Source organism: Rhodamnia argentea, chromosome 5 (genome assembly GCF_020921035.1).
Source record: "Rhodamnia argentea isolate NSW1041297 chromosome 5, ASM2092103v1, whole genome shotgun sequence".
Lineage (NCBI taxonomy): Eukaryota > Viridiplantae > Streptophyta > Magnoliopsida > Myrtales > Myrtaceae > Rhodamnia > Rhodamnia argentea.
Window position 1 is genome coordinate 2,963,102 of NC_063154.1, and position 20,572 is coordinate 2,983,673.

At 40.5% G+C, this 20,572-nt stretch overlaps 1 protein-coding gene and 1 pseudogene across 1 annotated transcript; one reads left to right on the forward strand and one right to left on the reverse strand.

The window, feature by feature from the left end:
- Window positions 1–1,518: 1,518 nt before the first annotated feature.
- LOC115743712 lies at window positions 1,519–7,236 on the reverse strand (annotated as a pseudogene).
- A 5,420-nt stretch (window positions 7,237–12,656) lies between these two features.
- Window positions 12,657–14,516, forward strand: LOC115743832 (glycerol-3-phosphate acyltransferase 5-like). Its single transcript, XM_048279520.1, has 2 exons — window positions 12,657–13,422; window positions 13,507–14,516. Exons 1-2 carry the CDS (start codon window positions 12,823–12,825, stop codon window positions 14,428–14,430), a joined length of 1,524 nt encoding a protein of 507 aa, XP_048135477.1. The 5' UTR covers window positions 12,657–12,822; the 3' UTR covers window positions 14,431–14,516.
- Window positions 14,517–20,572: the final 6,056 nt, after the last annotated feature.

Consider the following 20,572-nt stretch of genomic DNA (forward strand, 5'->3'; position numbering starts at 1 on the left):
CAATTATCGTACGACACGTGTCACAGGGGTCCACCAGAAAAACAAAGAGGGAAAATTTCTCTCTCTGCACGATCTCCCTCCCTCTCTCTCCCCTATGTCTTTCCCCCTCTCAACACGATGAGGATGGTGGTGGTGGTGGCCAGCTATGACTGATTGGCGCACGGTTCGGGATGAGCGGCTCATGCGCTCATCCATGGTCGTCATCGATGTCGTTCGGCCAGATCCGATCGGCTCGATCAGCAATGCTGGCGAGTGAGGACTGCTCAATTCCTCGATGAAGTCGAGGGTAACGACGAGAGGGAGGGACGAGATGTCTCGAGCTTGCAGGTGCCATGGCCGCTCGAGCTGGAGCTTTGCGTTCTCCTGCCACGAGTGAGGCAGCTGCAAGCTCGACATCTGGCGGTCATGGCCGCGAACCGGCAAGGCTGTCTCGGCCATGCCAAGAATCGGCAAGGCTGCCTCGGCCATGGCTGGTTGAGCTCGACTCGCGGCCATGGCCGAGAATTGGCAAGGCTATCTCGGCCATGGCTGCTCGCACTCGAACTCTGAATTCGTTGGCCACAGGCGACTACAAGCTCGCATCCGGTGGCCATGGTAGCAGAGGAGAGAGAGAGGGGGAAAGACACAGAGGAGAGAGAGGGAGGGAGATCGTGCAGAGTGAGAAATTATTCTTCTTTTTTTTTTTTCCCTGGTGGGTCCCTGCGACACGTGTCGCACAATGAGTGGAGAAAGGGACCACGTCAGCTCTACCACGTGGGTAGAGCAATATTTTGTCCTTTAAGTGATATAAATATTATTTTCAAAAGAAAAAGACTTTCGTGTAAACAATACGTGGCATAGTAGTTAAGGAAAACCGGTTCAAAATCAGCTCACGGTATAAAATTGGGAATCAAACCGGTCAAAGCCGGTTTTGCAATTTGTTTAATGAGAAACTGTAATATTGACCAAGTCAAGGCGAAACAAAACTGAAAACTCAAAGAAAAGAAAGTGGACGTTCAGCAGCGCACGGGAAGGAAAGAAAGGAGGCAAAAAAGAGAAGAAGAAGAAGAAAATGAAAAAAGAAAGAGAAAGGGAAGGCGCTATGATCCAGAGAGCTCGCGGAATTTTCTAGGAATTAAAACGTTGGGTAAGGATAATTATGCCATGATGTTGGCCAGCGGAAATTTTCTCAAGCACACAACAAAGGGCATATTCAAGAGTTGGTTCCTCATCTTCAGTGCCAAACAATCCTCGAGTGTTTCATCTTTAGTGCCAACTAGTTTATGAGGTGGAAAGCGCATGTATTATTGGTTGAGAAAGCGTTGTCATCAAAAGGTATTCACTTAATAATCATCGTCTATACAGATTTGACTTTTAGCATGTCTATTGAGACAATGAAATTAACTAAGGTATGATTATAACATCCACCCAACCAACCATCCGAGAGCTAATAGGAGTTTGAGTTGAGTAATCACGGATGAACTAGTATGATGAGTTGAGAAAAGATCATGCACTTCAAAACAAAGAAGCAGCTGACACCTAGATGCCATTGTCATGCCGGAAAGGTCTGCCAGGATTTCCTTCACATGTAAAGGAAAAGCTTACCTTAGTGCCATCAGTTTTCCGTCTTTTTGATTGAGACTTTGCGGGAGATAGGATATGCTCCTCTTTGGCAGCTTCATCTGCATATCTCACATCGGGGAATAAGCGTGTGTCCCTGGCAGTACATGATCCAATGGCCACTATCGCAGCATGTTGCAAGGGGTGCGAAAATGAAGAGCTCCTGCGAGTGTGTTACCCACCACCAAGGATGTAGACAAGAAATGGATGTCTCAACTTGCTCCGGCCCACCTGAGGAACAGCGCTGAAGACATAATTTCATGTTTTACCCATCCAGTCATGACAGCAGACGATTTGGTGGAACTACTACATTCAGCACCAACTTCTGTTTTTGCAGTATGCCTAGAGCAGACTTCATCACATGCTCTTGCAATCACTTGATTAGGTAGAGGATCTACATTTTCTGCAGGATTGACCACCTGTAGACAAGAGAATGGTGTAACAAAAGCAAAATTTGTGCAATTTCCACAACCTAAGAGTTCCCACACCAGCTTAAATCAAAATTGGATGCACAATTGGAGAGCAACATGAAGTGCTACATTTCCTTCCCGAAACCTGTACTTACTATGTCTCTGCATGAACATTTCAAATGATAACTGTCTAAAGGACCCAGCCTTCGAAATGATCGGATTGTTCTCCACTATTGTAAAACAGATTTCTTCTCGTTTTTTGGTTCAAAAGTCGTTTAATGTGACTTTCACATGAAAACTTCACATTCCTGTGAAGTTAATTACAAGGGAAAAAACCACAAAAAACCCCGAACTATGCCAACTGTGACATATTTACCCTAAATTTTTTTTTTCGACACCAAAAATCCCAAACTTTTACTCATGTGACACATTTACCCCAAACTTTTTCTTGTGACATTGAAAATCCTAAACTTATACTCGTGTGACATATTTACCCCAAAATATTTTTTTGTGACATCAAAAATCCTAAACTTATATTCGTGTGACACATTTACCTCAAAAATTTGAGGTAAATGTGTCACACGAATATAAGTTTGGAGTTTTTAGTGTCACAACAAAAAGTTTGGAGTAAATGTATCACACAAGCACAAGTTTGGAGTAAATGTGTCACATGCGTACAAGTTTAGAGTTTTTTGTGTCACAAATAAAAGTTTGGGGTAAATGTGTCACAGCGGGCATAGTTTAGGGTTTTTGGTGGCTTTTTCCCTAATTACAATAAGTAAATCTCGCTTCTTATCGTATCCAATATGATTCCCGTGAGCCTTTCTACCAGTAAGGCTTGAAGGGACAGGTGTTGAAAGTGCAAATACTGAGCAGTTAGAAATGATACTCGTCAAACATGTACTGGGATGTGCTTTGCGTCATATAATACCTTATTCAAAGGATAATAAAAAGTAGGACAAAAGCAAGGCCTTAGAGCAGGTCAAGTTGTCTCACAAATTGTCAAAGCAGTATAACCCTCAGAAAGAAATGACTGCCATGTATAAGAGATTTTTTTATTTATTTGGTAAGATGGGGAGTCCAGGATAGGACTCATATCCAAGACCTCTCAGATCTTGACTAGTCTGAGATATAATTAGCTGTGAACCTGAAGAAATCAAACAAAGTTACATTCATCAATCGCAAGTCAAGGGCATATGCGAACACTTACCACATTACCATGAGATTTCACCAATTCCAGAGCGTACTTCATAAAACTTACAACTGATTGTGAGTCTTCCTCACTAAACCCAGTTATGCCACTGATATTGCTGCTATGAGAAAAATCAGAAGTCAAGAGAACAAATTAGTATGGACATAGGGTATGGATAACTGCACATAATACACATGAATATAGAGGACCAGATGGTTCCTTGTGATGGAAATGCGAAAATAAAGGACAAAGATTTGCACAAACTCCATTGAATTGCGTTATGCAAAGAGGTGAAGCTGAAGTTTGATTGCAAAAGGTGGGAGAGGGGAATGATAAGACTTAAACCTGGCCAAGTGCCTTAAAAGAGTCATTTCCAACCAACTAGCAACCCTTGGTCTCTATAGTCATTATTCATTAGCAGCCATTGTGCATGATGGAGATGGCTTGATCAATTATTCCTTGAGAGTAACTTCTTTGGTTTATATATGACCCCAAACTCCTCTCAGTCCAGATGCAACCAAAACTGATATAACTCAATTGAATGAAGTAAAATCAATCACATCCTGAATTTCTAAAAAGAAAGCTTATCAAATTTGAGATGGGCACTCAAACTGCAACTTCTGTAAGTCTCTGGTTTTCAGACTCCAACTTCCAAATTATTATGCTTGGAAACATATTCCGAAGGAGGTCAAAAGTATAACATGAACACCCTAAGCTGCCCAAAGAACATATAAATTCATAAGGAAGTTATCCAGGAAAAACCACCTTACCTGCTCCTTTAATTGACACGACATTAGAATCAGAGATATCTGCACATGCTGATGAAAATACCCTAAAACTGCAAAAATGTCCTAAAACATGATGGCAACATGTTGACCTTAAGGCACGAACATGCATTACCATTACTGATTGGATATTTTAAAAGAGACGTACTAGGTTGGTGGATGGAATGAGGTGGGCCATAGCTTGCGCTGTTCTACCCACTATTCCTTTGACAAGGCAGCATATTTGCAGACCTATCACAAATTAGCACGAATAAGTACAAAGAACAAACTCCCACTTTGTCATCACATAATGAAGTGAAACAACGCCATTTTCAGTTCTTATGTAGCATATCTTCTTGCAAGCGTATTTGAATGTAAAGATATACTAATTACAACTAATAGAATTTCCCAAAATCAAATCATCTGTGCAATTTGGAAAATTCGAGAAAGATATACACTTCCACCTAACATTCGATAGGATATGGTATATCCTATCCGTCTTCATTCCGGGCTACAGGCATCACTTATTTACACGCCATAATGAATTTAAAAAAATAATATACATTATGAACAAGAAAAAGGATAAAAAATTCAAGAGATGGAAATTTCGTTTAAATTCAGGGTTTGAAAGCCAATTTGATCTACATATACAATGCCATCCTATCCAGCCACAGAAGTGCTACCTTACAAGAATCTAATGCCATGGACAACGCAGGTGTTTATTGTTGCTTTATAACGATCAACCAGTAAAGATGTCCCGACTACTCATTTACTTGAAAGTACAGTTGACTGGATGCGTGGACATAGTAGAGCAAACAATATTAGTGTACAACAACCTATACCAAGAAGCCCTCTTTGGCCTAAATAACCTATACAGCATTTAAAAAAAACTACAAAGACCAAAAGAATTCCCAAGCGAAGCCCATAATTGTCCACCTTGGTCATAAACACAACCATACCTCCTAAAGCGGCAGAAGGATAATCATTGCGAAAGAACTCTTTTCTAAATAACAGTTTGATGCAGAGCTATCACCCGATATGCACTAGTTGCTCAAATGAGATGTCCCGTCAAAAAATAAATGAGGGAGAACTCGTGAAATAAAAATTCTCAAGAACTTGGAAAATGTGAGAAGAGAAAAGGCATGAACAGATGTCAAACACGCCAGCGGTTCATGGCAGTGTAAGATACTCCGTAAGTAAACATTACCACTCATGGATACCATAACTTGTCAAAGCTGAATACGGTTCTCTCTACAAGTTATTGAACATAATGCGAAATATGGGAAAATCAGCCTGAAATGCTAACAAGAAAACAACCCACTTTTGCCACAAAACGACTCAACTTATAAGAACTAATTACATTCTTCACGTCACATGGAAGTCCATCAAAATCACCATTTTCAGGAGCCAGACATAAGATCACCATAGCTGAATTTTTCATGTCAAAACCATTACAACAACCAGACACTTCCAGAGTTCCACAAGAAACCAGCCAAAGAATCGCTGAACAGCTGGGTAGGTAAAAGATGATTTTTTCATAAAAAATACGAACACCAATCCCGGGTTTCCAGCAAATGGACCTTGTATAGGAAATAATTAGAAGATTCTTCAAGACAATTACCACTTCATCCTCAAAAGCAAATTACATTATATTGAGCGGGCCACTGTTTTTGTTTGGTTTCTTGTTTTCTCAACTTTCTGATCTTTCAATCCTATTTATTTCCTGCTAATGATCCTTTTCTGCACTTCATGTGCACATAAGGGCTGTTGTAATCCTATTCAATCAGTTTTCAAGATTGATTAAGCGAAAAACAACAAACTGTGCACTTAAATTAACAAGCACTACAGGTTGTTTTCATAATTATTCATCAAGTTTTTCAAAGCCTTGCATAGCCAATACTCATTAGCGAACAAGCTGAAGACCAGAAACCAATGGTAGCATTTGAATTTCAACAGAAAATATTCTTCCTGAATCAGGCATTTTGTTTATCATAATAGTCCCTCAAAAGAAGTGCCAGCAGTAATGGAGAAAATTTAGGATATGCATGCGCAACTGGAGGAGGTGAGGAGCACCCCTCATTCACCCCACAACATAAGCAAACCATCCACTGAAGACCGCAGCTTCATCAGTCTAGAGTGTGGCTTAGGAGAAGGTGTCTTGTAGAGGAATTACAGCGATTATGTGAATATGACTTTAAATATCTAATGCTGATTGACTTGCTATATTCAAATTAATGACTTACGGTGCTTCCAATGCAGAAAAAGCTTTCTCATAGCTTTGGGGCTTAAAAGTTTCAATATAATTTCTTCTATCTGATGACAATTGACGCGCATGGGGTCAGAAGATTCTATTCCCTCTTTTCTGTTACTTAAAGAGCAGTAAATACGCAGGACTTATGTCTGATCAAGAACTCCACGCGTGAGTATAAACTACAGACATTTAATTCTTTGCATGAAATTGTTCCTGTTAAACAACCCTCGCATGATGACAACAACATTGCAATGATCTTTTAAACTTTTGAAGGGTAACCCATGAGAAAAAGGCAATAGAAACACCTAATTAAGCAACTACTCTTATGCACACCTCATGAGTAAAGCTCCAATCCTGATGAGCGAAGCTCCACCTATGATTTCCATCTTAATATTCCAAAACGACATGCACAACAAACATCGTTCCTCAATTTCAAAGGTGCAAGAAACAATGATGTTCAAATGCCATTATCATTAAGTGACCAATCCCACCAGTAACAATAAGACATACCTCCTTCGAGACACTTCTTCTTCACCCGCTTCGCGTAATGGAGGTCCGCCAATGGCGCAATTTGACTCAAACGCCTAACCGATAACCAAAAGAACCGATTATCAAATTCGAGCGACCAAATAAGAAACAGAGGTCTGAGAAGCGCACCACGAGCTTAATACATATATTCCAACGTAAAACACTTGAGACTGACCTTGTGACAGTGTTCGTGAGCTTCGGCTGCTCAATCTGAGCGGCGACCGCGTTCACTGCTTAAGAAACGCCAATTCCGAAGGGCAAACTACATCAGCAAAAGTCAAGTTCAGATATTTCACTCAGGATTTGTCAGTCGTCTCGTCTACTAAGAAGAAACCTCTGAGTTGCTGGTACAGGAGGAACCGGTGGCCTGCCAGGAACGCGGATGATTCGCCATGCATCATTCTCGCTGCTCATTGTTCTTCGCAGCTATCTTCCGTCACTGGCCCAACAGGAGGTGATCAAGCGCGGAAGCTGTTGGTGGTCGTCGGTATTCGGGGCCTCGGTGGTCGCGGAGCTCGAAGGCGCCTGAAAGTTGAAGAGGCTGCGACCCTCAGAGAGAGGGAGGGAGAGAGAGAGCGAGCACTGGGCCTGATTGTGGGCCTGAACTGGCCCACTCTCTTTCAAGCCCGGCGCACAAATTGTGTTGCTGGTCGTTTGGGTGTTATTACACTGCAGTGGCCCTTTTTTCTTCGTTAATTGATCTTCATCGAAGGATAATTCTTGTAGTTTTTAAAATTTTTAAATAATACATGCCGAATTATATTCCTTTTTAACATGGTATTCAAGTTAGGCGATCCAGAGCAAATTATGAGCGCGCCAGGTGCACACATCGCATCTCGCGTCGGTTCTCCTTTTAAATTTGTTATTGATATATGTTTATCAATGCCGATCATCAATCTGCAATATTGTTTGTGTCGTCCGCTGCTGTCCTAGAAGTGCATGATTTCAATCACTAAATGACATGAATGATAATAATTATTTTGTTGCAACAATTAACTAGACATAACCAAGGTGAGACATTACACTTTTTTTTTTTCTATTTTTACTTCTTTCTTTGTCTTATGAAGACGGAATTAAATCCCTTAAATATGCGCATTATTAGATTAGCATAAGTTCCTAACTTAAATAATGACATGCGTTCTATGCAATAACTAATTAAACACGATGTACACGAAACACTAACTACAAAAAAAAAAAAATTGAAATTAGATCATAAAAACATATCAAAACGCAAATGGCGTGCAACATGCACCGATTAAAATTAATAAATGACAATGAACATCATTTTATGAGTTGAAATTCGAAATAAATTAATCTCATGATTAAATACGACCTATTTGATATGCTAATCTATGCAGTTAAGTTTTTCTTCGTGAATGAACGAAACCTACTCTATTATGCATAGATATGCAAGCAAAAAGTGATGATGACCATCCCCTTTTTTTTCTATAAAAAAAAATCCTACTCGCCAATTTTCCTTTCAAAATCCCAAGCCCATCCGCTTATGATTGTGTTGGGAAGAAAAATAATGAACTAATCTTGAATTAATCTTCACTTCTAATTGATTTGAAGCAATCTCGACCCAAATCTTGGACCAATTTTGAACCCAAAAAACAAATTAGGCGAGATATATATTGCATGTTTATTTACTGTGCTATGATCATCCATACGGAATGTAAAGGTGACAGTGAAAAACCCCACACCGATACACTTGTAATAAATTTACCTCAAATTAATTTTTTGATCATAACAAACTCCAAACCGGTACACTCGTAACAAATTTACCTCAAACTGGTACACATGTGACAAAATTACATTCCATTAATTTTCGTTAAATTTTACAATCAAATTGCTGAATTAGATGACACGTGTTTGTTGACGGGTTTATCGGTTTGAGATTTTTACTTTTCGTTTGTCACGGGTGTACCGGTTTGGGGTTTCTTGTGGTCAAAATATTAGTTTGACATAAATTTATCACGGATGCGCTAGTTTGGAGATTTTGGTGATCAACAAATTAGTTTGGGATAAATTTATCTATACTAGTTTGGGGTTTTTTATGGCATTAACCTTAAAACCTATTAAATGCTCAAAAGTCACCTTTACATTCTGCACAGAAGATCATAGCACAGTAAATAAACATGCAATATATATAAAAAGTTAGATTGTTCAAGCAACTCGATTTGTTTATGACCAACCTAAATTTCCAATTATATAGATGTTAGTGCCACGCCGAAATATCGTTTTATTGAATGCAAAGAAGAAGCAGAGAATCAAGCTATAGAATCAAATGCAAGAGTTGGTTCCATATATATATATATATGGCATGGATGTCCAAATTTCTTTAGCGTACTACTGAATTTTTCTTGGCCAAACGGATGTCACTAAGCAATTTGATTTTGGGATTGAGAACATGGAGCAATTGAAATGCTGCATAATTCAGGATTGTGATGAGATTCAGGTTATTCATGACAAAACCGACATGCACGATGACGCTGATAGAAACGAGACTGTATTGGAGACATGGGAGGATGATAGGCAATTTCTCGGATCACTCGAATATTTTTACATATGTCGTATGAAGAGTTTGAGACACATTTATGAGGGGCTACTGCATCGAAGATGTTTGTTTCATCTTAAAAGCTTGTCTTTACGCACATGTTCTGGAAAACCTCGATAGCATAGAGGAGCTCGAAGTCATAAACTTCCCCCTTCTCTTAAGTATAGTGAGGGGTGAAGGTGCTTCTATTTACAAGAGTACCTTTTTCCTTCCCAAATTAAAAAAATATATCTTTAATCTGTTTGCCTGAAATGATTAGCATTTCTGGAGGCTTACATATTGCACCAAACTCGGCAGCAATAAAGATTGCTCATTGTCCGAATCTCAAGAGTCCAACGGATGAAATATGCTGTAATCATCTTACCGGGGCTAAAAGTAAGGTACTAATTAGTGGAGAGAATTGCTTTGTTGAAATGACGCCTGTCTTTTCTTCAGTTTCAGATGATACATTAGATTGAACAAAATTAATAGCTGCAGCCCCAGCTTTAATGCAGAGAAAAATTGAAATGTCAACACTTATTTGAATGAACTCTCTATCTTCTTTCGAACAAAATAAGTTTGAGATAGATGTAGAGGAGGTTGAGGGTGTGATGTCACAAGAAGGGAGCATCGAGTATCAAGCCGAGTTGTTGGAACAATCATCTCGTTCCAGATCTCCGAAATTTGCTATGATCTTTGCTGAAGAGAGCTGACATGAACTTGACACCATTTGAATCTGTGGAATACTTGAGGAAGTATGGACAAGGGTTTATGGTTTAAGAGCGCAAGGAAGAAGAAACAAAAAGATTTGACTTTTACTCTTTCAAAATCGAGGTCCAAAAAGCTAGCGATCCGAGGGAGATATGATTACAATGATTCGAAATCCGCAAGCGATCAAGCAAAGTGTTAGAATGCTATGAGAATTATAGCCTGGCCAGCGAAGCGTAGAGTACGAAGTATCAGGGTGCGGGGCAACATGCAAAGCTTGGTCGTGAAGAAAGGTGTGTGAAGTCGAGGTATCGTTTAAAAGAATTAAATTCCTTTTAATTCTTTTAAAAATGGGCATATGTTGACACCCAAAAATAATTTATTAATGCATGTATCTAAAGCGTGAGGGAAAATGACTCCCACTTGCCATGCGAGGAGTCTTATGTTATCGACCAGCGGGAGAATTTCGAGAAGCCTATATATACTACCACATATCAATGTCGTGTATCACAACCAGTTACACATGATGATGGAGACGAAATAGCCATGAATGTTGGTACTGATAAGATAAGATGCCAGCAAGGATTTGATGTAATATTCAAGAAGCACGCCGGAACAAAGAAACATGTTTTTGGATATCCAGCTTAAGAATAATTATCAACGGTTACTTGAACATTTGAAAAGCCTCCTAAAGACTTGGTCCGAAGGTCCTGAAAGAATGGACAACGTGGGTACGATTTTCCAGAGTGAGAGGAGAAGAGGACAGAACCGATTCAGAGAAGTTTGAGGAGTTACATGGAGCGTCACACAAACCCAAAATAACTGCTTGAAAACTTGGTCAAATGAGCTCATGCAGAATGGTGGATGTGGGAGCAACCGATAAAGAAGTGCTGACAGCTACAACCGTCAAAAGGCGCTTATCAATTCAACCATTATAAATACCATCCGACATCCACCATTAGGGCCCTTGAATAAATCAATATATATATATATATATATATATATATATATATATCTTATCTTTACTTTTTACATTGCACTTTACTTTTCTTAACTATAGCTTTTAGATTCTCATAGTTGAGTCAAACTTCGATATTTTTCTTTATCCCAGATCTTGTTTCGTTGAGTCAAACTCCGGTGTGGTATCGAAACATGTTTAGGCTTTGTCGTTAAGTCAAACGCCCGCAAAGTTTGGGTGCATCAGCTCGTTCTTTGGTAGGAATTGTGCTTTCTAAGCCACTCCGTCAAGTCAAACTCCGAGCTGGTCTATGTTTGTATAATCTCTTCCAAGTTTATGTGTATTGATTTCTTTAGGATTGTACTTTATGAATCTTCTCATTGAGACGAATTCTGGTTGGGTTCACCTTTGTGTAATTATATCAGAATCTTTACATAATATACATATTGATTTTCCGACTATCTGGATCTATCATGTCCGAAAGCACCACAGATCCTTTATCACATTTTAAAGCCGAAGAACGAATTTCGGCGAAAGATATTTTGTCACAGAGAAATTCGTGCGAAACACGTACATTTCATATATGGGGACTGTTCCCTCGAAAATCCTCCAGCAAATGAAAGAATATTTCGATATACTTTCCTGCCTCTTTTCAAACCAAACTTCACCTAAGTTGGAGCTGAGATTGATTTCCTCCAAAAGATGCTTAGCCCATAATAAGGTTCACCAATATATCTAATTAGCGAATAATTTTCCGACCAACCACGAAATTTACGTCCACCAAGCTTCCTTTGACACCCCGCCATATTATGGACTTGACACATTTGAGATTATTCTCACCTGCGCAAGTGTTATGTAAGATTAGCTTTATAAAACCTTTCTCTAAATTATTAATCCTCTTAAAATGGCATGATTAGCCATTTGAATGTCTAACTCTGTCTTTTCTTAACATTTCTTAGCAAAACAAGAGTTGTCCACTCACATGTAGCTAGCTACAGCTACTTATCTGAACGTCCATCTATTTTATCCGAAATATCCAAGTGTGAGATCGATTACATTTTCCTCCATGTGGCATCGCATCAATCGGTACTATTTTATGGCTTCTTCCACGGATGACAAAGACCTTTTTTCCTTCGTTTGTGATCTCAAATTCGTGCGACGGCTATTGTCGAGACCGCGTCAAGTGAAAGTACCAAACGGAGTTGGAAGTTCCAGCTAATCCTACGCCATACTAAGGCACACTAAAGTTAGACAATCTTCACGTCTAATGATGATTAACTTAGCTACAGTCTATGGTCCAGCAACTGCGTGACCATTGACCTATTGGCACTAATTAGACAAGCTAAAAACCTTGCTTATAAAATTCATGGCAAGTTCGATCGAATTTGACTGCATGAGCATGCTATCCCGTATCCAAACCCGATTTGAATTGTTCACGCATTGCTCAAGTTACCCTAATATATATATTTGGTAGAAAAGTTACCCTAATAGTTCAGCAACCTAAAGCCTTTCATGTGAGATACGATCTTTGGTTGCACCTGCGGTGCGAACATGGACAAGAAGCCCGAGGAACTGATCGAGCGAAGGAGACGAAGTTGTTGGGGTTAAGTAATCCATCGTTTCAGCCCAAACGTGGCGTACAAGCCTCCTGTTTGGTGCTTGGACACATGAAATTGTGGAGATTTACACTGGAGAGCTTATTAGAGAAGTACATAAATTGGTGGTTGTGATTTGATAAACCGCCTTTCGTTCGGACATTAGACGCAGGTCAACTGTACGTTCACCCCCATGACCTTATAATCCCTAAAAACGCTTTTGTTGCGCATCATCATCGCACCCTAAGATAATTAACATCTTATCATTCGAAAGATCCTATATGTTTGAGAGAAGGGATACGAGGGACTGGAATCTCGCGATGGCGGAGTCACCGTCGTCGTCGGTGGTCTCGGAGTTCGAAGGGACTCTGTTGAAGGACCCAGACCTATTCTCCTACTTCATGCTGATGGCGTTTGAAGCGTCCAACTTGCTACGTTTTGTTCTGTTGCTGTTGCTATGGCCCGTGATCGGCTGCCTCGATGCGGTCGGGATGGAAGATTACGGGTTGAAGCTCATGATCTTTGTTGCCCTAGCTGGGGTTCCAGAATCCGAGATTGAAGCGGTGTCTAGAGCCGTCTTGCCGAAGTTTTACATGGACGATTTGAATGGGGATGCTTGGAGGGAGTTCAGCGGCTACGAGAAGAGGGTGGTGGTGACCAGGATGCCAGGAGTGATGGTGGAGAGGTTTGCAAAGGAGCATTTGAGGGCCGACGAAGTCATCGGAAGCGAGCTCACCGTGAACGGATTTGGGTATGCCACGGGCTTTGTCGAGGGCGGAGTTCATGCCGCCTCCAACCATGTCGACAAGCTCTTTGGCGATGGTGAAAGGCCTTCTAAAGGGCTAGGAAGGCGAGGCCTTTCATTTCTCTCTCTTTGCAAGGTCTGTATACGACTCGCTATCCATGGCTAAATTCATAGACACCACTTCGATTCATGGACAATCGGCTTCCCTCTTTGCTTACAGGAGCAAAAGCATCCACCCTTCGCTGGAAAGCAGTACAACCTAGAGCCTCCCGAGCCGCTCAAGGTGATCTTCCACGACGGCAGGCTTGCAAAACGCCCTACCCCAGTAATGGCCTTCTTGACCCTCGTTTGGATGCCCGTTGGGATAGTACTAGCCGTCATCCGCATCGTTGTGGGCTTGATCTTGCCTATCGGCATCATGCGGATCATCGCGCCGATATTGGGAGGTAGAGTCATCGTCAAAGGAAAACCACCGCCCCCCGTTTCCCGAGACAAAGCCAGCGGCGTCTTGTTCGTTTGCACTCACCGCACCCTAATGGACCCTGTGGTCCTCTCCACTGCTCTTGGCCGCAAGATCCCGGCCGTCATCTATTCCTTGTCGAAGCTATCAGAGATCTTGTCGCCGATACCTACAATCCGCTTAACCCGAACCCGAGAAGCCGACCGAGAGAAGATCAAGGACCAACTGTCAAAAGGCGATTTAGCGGTGTGCCCTGAGGGGACGACATGCCGAGAACCATTCCTCCTGAGGTTCAGCGCGCTATTCGCCGAGTTAACCGATCAAATAGTGCCTGTCGCGATGAACTATAGAGTTGGGCTGTTTCACGCGACAACAGCTAGAGGATGGAAGGCCATGGACTCCATTTTCTTTTTCATGAACCCTAGACCTATCTACGAGGTGACCTTCTTGAACCAACTGCCGGTTGAGGCGACCTGCTCTTCCGGGAAGAGCCCAATTGACGTCGCCAACTATGTCCAGAGGCTCTTGGGGACCACGTTAGGATTCGAGTGCACCAACTTGACTCGAAAGGACAAGTACAGAGTTCTTGCTGGGAACGACGGAAATGTGTCAACATCGTCGTACACTTCGTTATTTGATCGCGTCAAAAGAGTCGTGAGCACGTTCAAGCCCTTCATTCATTGAGATGGCCGTAGATCGCAACAAGACTAATCGATGGTTACATCTACTATGTAATATTCTCCAGGATACTATTGTATCTTCTTCTTTTTTTTTAAGAAGTGAAGAGCCTTATTAGGACTTGACATGCCGCAAATCCTCTAGGTGCATAAGAAAGGGTTTGCATTCTTTCTTCTCTCTTCCTTTCCCTTTGTTTAGTCGGGAGATCAATATACACTAAACAAATGTGCGGAGATTTATTACCATTAATTGGGAGTTGATCCTGTTTCATGCAAAGTATGAAGGGAATGTTATTCAATCTCGATCACATTTGAAGTTGTTCAGTTAAGTAGATGTAGTCATGCACGCATGGCTAAGTTCGGCAAGGGGAAAGTGACATAAATTACCCCTAAATTTTGGCTCGGCGTGCAATGTGGTATTTGAACTTTTAATTTGTTCAACGCGTAAAGTCGTTTCTAACTTTTAATTTGTTCAATTTGATAATCTAGCTCCTGAACTATATGAAAATATTCAATGATGTCTCTGAACTTGAATTAATGGAATGACAATATCAAACATTTTCATATAATGTAGGGACTGAATTGAACATATAACAAAAGTTCAGGGACTGTTTTGAACAAATTTAAAGCTGTAAGATGATACTGCATATTGGACAAAAGTTTTGGGACTATATTGAGCAAAACAAAATTTTAGAGATCACGTTACTTATTTAGCCCAAGTTTATAAACCATTTGTGTCATTTTTCGTTCGACAACCAGTCAGGCCTCTAGCAGACATCAAACGGTCATGATTATCAATGAGTTCCTGTGAGCTAGATAAGACAAAAGTAGCTCTGCAACTTCAATGAACTTAAGGTTGGAAAGAAGAGATTGGTTTAGTCAAGTCGTCTCGATAAGGTCAACTGGACGAGAAGCTTCGTAGCTCGGGGCAATTGTTTAGCCTCACTCTCAAACCAAACCATACACAAAGGCAAATCTTAAAATACACTTTGCTATCGACTGATTGGCCATGTCGAGGACTTAGGTTTTCTTTTAAAAATGTCAAAAGTTTGAGTGAGATGCAGCATATGCCGGGTCATTCGAATCACGTAAACATCTCTCGTTCGTAGGAGATCTTTGAAAACTTTGTTCTAAAAATTCATTTTTGTCCCATTTCAACACCTAGTGTTTCCAGCATCAGTTTAACCTAGTGATGACAATAAGAGAGCTCGCTCGATCATTTGATGAAGAGATTAATCAAGAAAAGTACGCCGTTACTGGTAGGTACGCGTGTGATATCTTGACCAACCGAGTCGTAAATAATCCACAGTGGATAATTACGCGCTTCTCTAATATTGGTCATGTTCGACGACCTAAAAAAGAATATGCAGAATCAAAAAACATGAAATGAGATGTCAAAAATCTCTTGAGTTCTCTCCTTTCTCATTTTGCCTCTGCCAGCACTAGTCCTCGCCCTACGCCGCTGCCACCATCTTCATCGCCCGTGGTCGAGCTCTCTTGGCCATTGACGGTGACGCAGCCAAAACTCTTTTTGGCGCGGTGAATATCATCATACAAAACATCTAAAGGCATAAGAGCTATGACATCCAATATGCACAATATGGCAATTAGCGAGGATAGTTGTCCTCATTAAGTTTTCATTACCCTCTGTCTCTCGTCAAGTCTCCGTGAGATTTTATAGGATTATTACCAACTGTTATAAAAGTTTAAGCTGTTAGATGAAGCGTTGTTTAGTATTTAATTACTCTAACAATCTCTCTTTCTCATTAGTTTGTTCGTTGCCGGTCGGGTTTGTGCGGCGTGATGCCGCAGTGGTCGCCACCCAGGTTGTCGCTAGTTTTAACCACCAAGCCTTAAGAGAGAGAGAGAGATACAGCAAGCCAGCGATCCTAAGCTAGACGGTGGCGACAGGACGAGGCATGACAGCAGCGGCTCCGTGGCGGGGCTGGCTGTGCAAGTGCATCTGTGGCGAGACATGTACATCAGGGTTGGTGGGGATCGGGGATGCAGCTACTATTACCAGCCATTGCTTCTTCTATTGTTCCAAGGGCTAACTTTACAGGGAGTTTTAATTTACCCGAATCCTCTAAGATCCGAGTGTCGTAGACAAAAGGCCATCGGGCTCATCCGACCAAAGAAATGGGCCTAGATTAGGCGAGAGTTGACCAATCCAGAACCTCGTTGTACCTAGGATTTTTGTCGGGAGGTAGTATTGGATTACCAACACTTGTATCAGAAAATTAATAAAAAAAAGTTTTAAATCTATTATAATTTTCTTTTCTTTTCTTTTCTTTTTCCCTTCTCTTTACTTTTTTTTTTTTGGTGACTCTCACCGGCATTAGGTGAGAGCATTGCGGCCCTCACCGGATCTAGGCGAGGGGCTGCACGCCCTCCCTCATTGCCGGTGAGTTATGAGGATCGTCGGTGGGCCTGGCCCCCCCCAAAAAAAAAGTAAAGAGAAGGAAAAGAAAATTAAAATAAAAAATTGAAAAAAATTAAAATATATATTAAAATATTATTTAAAATGACAACATAAGCGCGTGCCGAGCAACTTAGGATGGCTGGCATCCATGTCAACAACTTCTAGTCAAAATTGATCGAATGAGTTGAATTGACATATATACAAAAGGTTTAGGACACAATCGGCAAAGCAAAAGGGTTTTAAAACTGAATTGGTATAATTACGATGAATGGATGACCTTTTTTTATAATTTTCCCCACTTATATCCTGGAGACTTCCCATCGATCGGAACTGTACCAAGAAGGGTTTATGTAACATAAGGTAACAAGGGTGACGTCTCCCCAGTCCCATGGTTGTACTTGTACCCATCCAAGCACTTGAGTAATACGAGCATCCTCTCGGGGAACTCCTCTCTAAAATCCTCTTCGTTAAATGTGAATGTAGGAGCGAGAGCCGGCTTACTTTAGGTCAAACAGGACGAATCGAAGCTTTAAGTGCTGCACGGTTCATGATCCAAATCGTCAGCCCGCGACACCAATCCACGGATCAATTTACTTAATGGGCAGATTAGATCGTGATTATTATAAGCAGCGATGATAACGCAATGCATGACGCACGCGGGTTAAGACAGAATGGAATGTCGCGTCGGCACTTGGATAATAATCTGTTTTAATTCTAATTTTTGACTAATGCATTGTTCATGGACATCGCCAAGCTTAGATGTGTTTGTTTCTTTGGTGGTGAAGACGCCTTTCAACCGCACAAACCACGTAGGGAGAGATTTTCTAGCTTCAAAGTGGGCGTTTGATATGGTTTCTGGTCGCTGGCTACGACATATTCTTCCGTTTCTATAAGATGTCTGAGAAGCACGTGTTGATCCACCGAATACATTACGTATGGGAAGGAAAATTATCCAAAAAATTTTAAACTTATTGCACAGCGGCCAATTCAGTTCTAAATTTTTCGGTTTGATCAATTTAGTCTTGACCCTTTTGACGATTTGTCAATGTAACCATTCCGACCGACTTTAACCAGAAATCAATGAGGTGAATATTTTCGTAATTTTTCTATACTTTCTAAATTATTTCCTAGATTTCCCTCTACTCATCGCCGGTCGCATGCGAGGGCTCGAGGGCCGTGATGCCCATGCCGGATCTCAGCAAGGCAAAAGGTGTTGCGACCACGTCGAAATCAGGCATGGCGAGGCTAAATTAGAGGAGGTATATGCATGTACGCAAATTTTGAAGAATCAATTCCGGGGATCTATTCTTTCTTATTTTTCTTCATTTTTATTAATTATTGCTATTTTTTACTCGAAGGCTTTCTTGTGGGCCCGGGCACCGGCAGAGTTCGAGTATAGGATGAATCCAAAAGAGTTCCGATTCTCCTTATCGGGGATAAAACTTTAATAAATCACCGAAAGGTCAAATTCTCTCTTCCTTATTGCGATGCCGCCGGACGCATATATTCCAGTCAAAGTCGTCGTCCCTTCAATAATATCACGACTTTCTTTCTATAACGAGAAAACGGAAAAAAGAATTTCTCCTTAAGCTTAATAATTAAAAAAAAAAGACAATAATATTATGCAAATTAAAGTTGGTGAATAGAAATCTTTTACCGGAACAGAGAAAGGATCGAGAAAGGAAGAGGTCCGTAAGGAATTAACCATTAATCTCATCGAAGAGGTAGAAAGCTAGTCTTGAAAACCCCGCTAAAGCCTCTGATCTCGTCCTGATTTTTCCTTAAAACCTTTTTCTTAAATTTGTCTTTGGTGTGTCGGGATAAGGATTTCTCATGACACTGAAATTAATTCGGATCAAACCACGGCGTAAATGTATCCGCTTGTGAATTTTTTTATGCCGTGAAAATTATTGCGATGAGAGCATGGAACCAGCGTGCTAATTTGAGATTTATTTTTATTTTTTTTCCGCATTGCCCTCAAACATTTTCTCGGGAAAAAAAGGAGAAAAGATGAGAAAATTCCCATACTTTCTCGGTAGCTTTTCCATGAATTTCTCGAAGCGTCATCATTATTATTGGCGAGTGGGCTTCGCTTTCGCACCTTCTTTGCGCATGGCCACGGTGCGAAAGTTCCCTTGCGGTCAGCTTTTCAGCTTTTTTTGGTTCGTTTTTTTTTTTTTTTCCGGAAGTGAAAGCTGAAAAAGGGAAAGAGCCAAAAGCAAAATAATAAAGAAAGAACCCAGCGAATAACTTTTTTTTTTTCGAAAAAGGGTCAAATTAGTGGGACAATTTGGAGAAAAAAAAAAGGACACCTGCTCCATTTTCCTTAATTTCTGCGAAACAGGTGTTGGGTGAGCCGACCTCTAAAATCGATTGATTAATCAAGATAAATTTTTTTCTCTCTCATTTATCTAATTGTCATTTTTTTTTTCCGATTTTGGCTCTGCCTATCTGTAGAGCGTGAGAAAACCCCACATTTATGACATTAGCATCTAACTTGTGTCCTGTCTATAGAGAGCAAAAATTGAACTCTGCACATATGATGCTAGTATCCTTACTTCCTAATTCCTTATCAATAAAGTCGTACACCTGTTGACAATTAAGATAGTGTTAACATGTAAACTTTTGGTAAGTTTCTAAAGACTATATACTATACTAATCGCATTAATAACTCCTCGAGAAGTTTTCTCAATCGATGGGATTTTGGGGGTAATGCATAGGCGGATGGTCGCCCAAAGGACTGGTTGGTAATTGTGATTTTCCAAACAAAATAGTCATTAACCAACTACATGCGGGGTCCACAGAATAGTTCGCCCGCCATGGGGAGCAATCGCATGTTCCGAGAACATCAGCATGCACTTCGCTTTTAATCAATAGATATACATATTTTTTTAAAAATATTTTTTTCAAATTAGTTATATTTTGTGAAGCAAACGGAGCCTTAATTAGTACAAAGATGCTAATGAATTATATGCGGAATACAAAGACCAATTCATGACCTTGGTTTATTAAGTAATATAATATGGTGCGATTATGTATATGTACACACACTAGCGTTTGTCATTCATATTGCTAACATTATATTAAGGCTAAAGGAAAGTTCATATTCAATCACCCCGTTGGTTAACCTACATGCATGAGTCGTCCAAAGGATGAATTACAAAAGAAAGAGTCAAATGGTTTCCAAATCACGAGACTTGAGGGTATCTAATGTAATTTCCAGTCATGATGGCTCATTTGCGAGGGGAAAATTGTTGGAAAAAGTCATAAGCATATTGTACGGAGGCCAATTCAGTCATAAACATTTCAATTTTGCCACTTCGGTCCCGAACAATTTGGAAATTTGCCAAGTATTCTTCACAACTCGCTGATGTGGATGCCGACGTCTTAGGTGACACAACCCGGTGTTAGCGATTTCGGATCAAAATTGATTAGGATGACTATATTGACAAATCATCCGAATGTTTATGGCTGAATTTGCGAAATCGAAAGGTTTATGATCGAACCGGCTATCGTATAATAGATTTATGATACTTAAGAAATTATTCCGCTTTTGCATATGTGCATCACGTTGCATAAAAAAGTTTAGATTTTTGATTTTCTTTTGACTTTGAGAAAGTATTCGTCATAGAAGATGAAGAAAACATGCCCTTCATGTCCCCGTGCGTCATAGGCAGACCATCTAGTGCTTCAAATTCAGTGAACATGGTCGACTTCTCTCAACAGC